Genomic DNA, 5442 nt, shown 5'->3' with positions numbered 1-5442 from the left:
TATATTTCTTTTTTCATGAAGAAGTTGAAATACTGAGAAACATGTGCTTCAAGTGCCTAGTCCACTTGTGATGGAATGCTTTATGAGCCTTTGGCATTGGTCATTACTGTCACAGGGCCCTATAGTTAACTGGAACGGTATCAGGGATATGGGGTTTGTTGAAATTTTCCTGTGGTTTTAAATGATAAAGGGGATCCTGAATTTAATTATTGAAATAGCCTAGTTAGTTGCCAAATTCCCGGGTTTTGCTGTATTACAGAAAAGGATGACCTTGTGGTATGTTATGGGCTATGGAATTAGGAAAAAGGAAGGTACAGCTCTCCCTTGCAAGTTCAGTTTATGGATAGAGCTTTAAAAAAAACTGCCATCAGCTTGGGGATCATGGAGCTGTAAACATGATGGTATTGCTTTTAGGTGAAGTAAGCTGCCAGCAGCAGTAGTTGAACTCTGATTTCAAAATATGGGACTTTTGAGGCATTCTTTTTCAAAATTTAGTTAATGTTATGTATCAGACACTGTGTTCAGTCCATTGAAGATAAAAAAACAAAACAAGAAGAGATCGCTAATTGTGTTGTATAAGAATAGCCCGAATAGTCCAAGATGTTTAACTTTTTTTTTTTTAAGTCAGTGTGTTAGGGAGGAGGAAGTGCAGTTCTTCTGGTTACAATTATGAAATGATAGATTATAATTCTCGAAATACAGGTTGGCCTTGGAGTGTTGGGGCTGGGTTGATTCCTAACTGTCCAACCTTGGAAAACATTGCCTGTATGTAGGCAAGCTAAGGGGATGAAGAAACCCACCCTTAGTAACAGTTGCCTGTCAGGCAGAAGAGAAGCTGGGCAGAGGCGACTTGAGGAAGGAGCTGGCAGGTTGGAGAACAGGAAGGAGTGAGAGTTTCGAGCAGGTGGGAACAGGAGCCAGCAAGAGACTGACAGGGAGAGGTAGGATAAGCAAGCAGTATCCTCTGTGGAGGTGCCAGAGGAACTTGTAGACCTCAGGCAGCTGGAATGAGCCTTGGAAGAGAAAAGCACAAACCTGATTTTGGAAGGAGCTGCAAATTACTGGTATTGGCGATGGAGAGTTCGTGAAAAGGACAGAAAAGGAGAGAGAGCAGCTAACTTAGACTAGGCCTGAAGAGGCAGGCTGGCCCTAGACAGTGGTGGTGAACCTATGGCACGGGTACCACAGCAGGCTATTTTAATCATTGAAAGCTCTAAAAGGTTCACCATCACTAGCTAGACTCTCATTCCACTTCTTTGCTAAACCAATTCAGTCTTTAAGAGGAGGCAGCTTAACTGAATAGGAGTGTAGATGGCGCTTGAGTGCTTTTCTCAGCTCTTGCTTACTACCTGTTGAGCTTGGGTGGATTAGTCACCTTTTAAAATACGGCTTTTCAGGGGCTGGGGATTTAGCTCAGCAGTTCGGTGGCCTGCCTTGCAAGAGCAAGGACCCGAGTTCAATCCCCGGTACCCCCCCAAAAAAATACAGCTTTTCATCTGCAGAATGGAGTAATATAGATGTCATAGGGTTACTTCAAAGATTAAAATACTTAATGTAGTGGCTCATATGAAATATCCCAGCATTTTTATCTTTTAAATGGGTGCTGGCCTTTGAAAGGTCAAGAGGTAAAGAAAGACCAGTTAGATTTTCTCAGACCGCCACTGGGAGTGGGGTGCCTCCTTGTCAAGAGAAGCTGTGAGGGAGCTGGTTGGATTAGTGCAGATAGATAGGGGTGTGGGGGGCACCTGGAGGAGGGAATTGAGTTTCAAGCGGTTCATCAGGGAAGTGTGGGTATGGAATATTGTCAGTGATGAAAGGTGGTTGGGGACTGTGGGTTTAGAACATTGTCCACGGTGTTGATGAAGTGAAAACAATGTCAAGGGGAATTTAATAAATTGGATATGGTAAGAGTTAGCATCTTTTATCAACTTAACATTCATATTTATATTGTGTATTTACAGAATTCGGAATGGGTCCCCAACAAATCAGATCTCTAAGCTTAGTTTGAAACCTAAGAGAGAAGTCTTGTTCTTTGCAAACTGATTAAACTAGATCATGTTATAAATTTAGTCTGATGGGGGAGGAACATGTAAGGCAGGGGAGTAAATGGGATGAATGTGATCAAAATGCACACATTGAACCCCAGTGTTCTATAAAATTCATATGCACTGATAATAAAAGCAAAAAAAGAAAAAAAGTCTAGTGTTAGCAAAATGCCTAGGTGAGGCTAGAGTAGTATAAGGCCAAATTGATGTCAGAAGCCCAACGTCAGTATCACTAGATTTAAAAAATTTTATTACTGATTTATGTGTGCTGCCTTGACTCACGCCTTTCCCAGGTTTATCCTGAATATGAAGAAGTAGAATACAAATTGGTTCCTTAGCTTATGAATATTTAAGCCATAAATGCTGGAGTATGTTCTGGATTTAATAGCTTAAAAGCAAAGCAGCAAGGTTCTTTACTGCACCCCTACATTTTTCTTCCCTAGGGATTAGAGACAATGTTGCCCCAGGCTGTCTGTGGGATCATATGGCCCCATGTGTCCAGGGTACATCCACCTTCTGCTTATTATCCTGGGGTATTTTTATTTTTGGTGGTACTGGAAATCAAACTGGGGCTCCTGTGCTTGCAAGTCAGGCAGCAGAACCACTGAGCCAAATCCCCAGCCCGTCCTGCGGCAATGTTTAACAGTGACCCCCTTTTCAGTTTAACAGTTTACATTTTTGGATTATAGATCATACAGTCACCTTATCTAGAGGGGATGTTGGACTAAGTCTGCTTAGGCTGGGGGATGATCTCTTCCTCTGCTATGTGCACCATACACAGACACGCACCAGAGAGATCTGTTGGGATGATTTGGATACAAAATGTCCTGTTTAAAGCAAGCATTTTTTTGTCTTTCCATGTAAATGATGTATGGTACCAACCTACTTAGTGGAGTAGATGGGAGAATTTCTTGAGATATTTGTACACTTGGCACAGTGCTCAATACATAGCATTCTGTGACTGCTGGCGACCAGTATTGTAATTGGTAGCATGGGCAGTGTTACCAATAAAATATGCCAAAGCCGGGTGGTTCATTCTTTCAGAATAAAACTTAACTACTCACTGGTGGCCTCTTGCAAAGAAAATTGTCAGACATTCTTTTACACTAAGGCAACGTGGAAAGTAAAGTGGGTTGCTTTCAAAAGGGTTAAATAATCGAGCAACTCTAAAACCTCTTTTCTTCTTCCTAGGTCTTAGTGGTGCAATGGCTAGTATAAGCGTGCGTTCGAGTACCCCAGGCTCTCCTACACATGTAAGCAGTGGATCGAATGCTAGTCGAAGGAGAAATGGACTCCATGATGTCGATTTGAACACTTTCATATCAGAAGAAATGGCACTCCACTTGGACAATGGTGGAACTAGAAAGCGTACCTCAGCCCAGTGTGGCGATGTCATTACAGACTCACCAACCCATAAACGCAACAGAATGATCTAAACTGCAAACATTTTCACACCCACCATGCTGCTTGAAAGCCTCTTGATCCTCAACATATACTATTATTGCAAAGGAAACATGAGGCCATCATCCCTTGTTCACTGTTTAAGACAAGTGAATTCTATAGTGGTTGCCATAAAAGGAAATTCTAGGGATTTACAGTAGATGCCTCTTGTAACTATGGCTTCCTCAAAACTATAATCCTAGCAGAGGACATCAGATATCGTGTAGTCATTAGCGAGATCATCATAGGCAAACATATATCCGTTCCAAGGCTAAAAGTGACCTTAACTGTATTTATTCTCAAAGGGAAAGGAAATAATCAGATTTTTATTTGGTTATAGAATGCTTTTTTTTTCCTGGTCCATTTCCTGCTGTGTTGAGAATTTTGCTTGAACAGTATTGCCAGGTTCCTGAAATTGTCTAAAAAAACATGATTTGGCTCCCTTGTCAAATCTGCAGGCTTCTATTTTTGCAGCCACACTGTACCATGCACCTGATTTCTATTTAGTAACAGTGTGCAACTTCTAATTATCAGACTGTGCCCTGTTTTTAGTTTTCAAAGCAGTTTCTAATTTTGGTGATTGTGTGATGTAAAGAGGTGCTATGATGGTCATGCGATTAATACTTAATATTGAAACAATACACAGAACTTTATTGGATTCACTTTGTGTGTGTTTGTGCTCTAAAAATAGCAATATTATTAAACGGCCCCCAAGTTAATCCTGTAGGCTTCAAATACTCAATTTTAAGACAAATACTACTTTCCGAGGTACTTTCCTTACGGTCAATGTAAACATGTAGACTGCATTCAAGGTGACCTAAAAGAGGTCCTGACCTTTGAGAACAAACGGGCTCCTGCACTCTGATTCAGTATTAGGGAGATGGATGGCGGTAGGTATTCTAGTCCTTCATGTCCTGTGTTACATTTTTCATGGTTGCCCAACTTTGTGCAGTTTTCCTTGTGGGTGGACGATGATAAACCTCTGTTTTATCAACTAATAATGTGATCACAAATAGCAAAACCTTAATTATTCCTGTCCCTCCATTCCCTCTCCTAAGAAGTGGTTTGGGATCTCATTCTAAAAAGGATGAAGTCGCATGGAGGTTCTCTAGATGTTAGGTAGACCTAAATAAAAGTTCTCAATAGAGTCCTCTTTGAGTAAGATATAAGACCTCTGTAGCTACAACTTTTTAGAGCATGTTTCATCTCATTTTTAATATCTTGAATGATAGTCTTTTTTAGATGAAGAACTGATGTCAGCCTGCCAGGTACTGTAATTTATTCTATCCTATTATTATATATCAAGTAGGACAGTGAAAAATGTTTCCTTGCAAACCTGTAGCCCAGTATCAGTTACTTCCTATTTTTATCCTTAAATGACCATTGCAAATCAGTGTAAGGGTTTTTCCAGTAATTACAGCACTTTGTTAAAGTTTGCAATTTCTTCAGCTATTTAATAATATCTTTCTGTGAAGAAACTTTGCTAAGTTAACCATTATTAACTGGGTGGGATGTGAATGGAATGTTAGAAATGTGTGAATTGAAGTTCTGTATTCTTTATAGATATAGCCCTTATTTAAAACAGTGAAATCCATATTCAAACTAGGAATGAAAGTGAGGTATTTCTAAATTTTTGCAAAAGTGGATTTTTTTGTTTGTTTGAATATAATAGCAGGAAGAATTATAGCAATCTGTCATTTTACCTGAAATGGGCAAGCCTATGTATTATGAGTATTTTCCAGCTTCCCTTTGGAATATACCAAGAAATGCACTTGGAGTTAATCATTGCTTTTCTGTCATTGTAAATTTAGATTTTGGAATTGGGTTTGGTGGTGTGATGCGTTGCACACGAGAGACCAGAACTCCTCTTCCTACAGGATTTTGAGATGGAGGAACACATATTTAATCTCCCCTTTCTGCCTTGGTTCTAGTTCCTCTTTCCAAGTTGAATAACAAT

General features: G+C 40.0%; 1 protein-coding gene across 1 annotated transcript in view; it reads left to right on the top strand.

The window, feature by feature from the left end:
- The window catches only part of CUNH16orf72 (chromosome unknown C16orf72 homolog), a 26354-nt gene extending 21556 nt beyond the window's left edge, over positions 1-4798 (top strand). Inside the window, exon 3 of the mRNA XM_010644183.3 lies at positions 3237-4798. Within this exon, the coding sequence (XP_010642485.1) occupies positions 3237-3481 (245 nt within the window). The 3' untranslated portion in view covers positions 3482-4798. The remainder of the gene's footprint in view (positions 1-3236) is intronic.
- The last annotated feature ends 644 nt before the right edge of the window (positions 4799-5442 follow it).

This window comes from Fukomys damarensis, unplaced genomic scaffold (assembly GCF_012274545.1).
Source record: "Fukomys damarensis isolate Sample0158 unplaced genomic scaffold, DMR_v1.0_HiC HiC_scaffold_34, whole genome shotgun sequence".
Lineage (NCBI taxonomy): Eukaryota > Metazoa > Chordata > Mammalia > Rodentia > Bathyergidae > Fukomys > Fukomys damarensis.
This window is presented reverse-complemented; position numbering and strand designations above follow the sequence as displayed.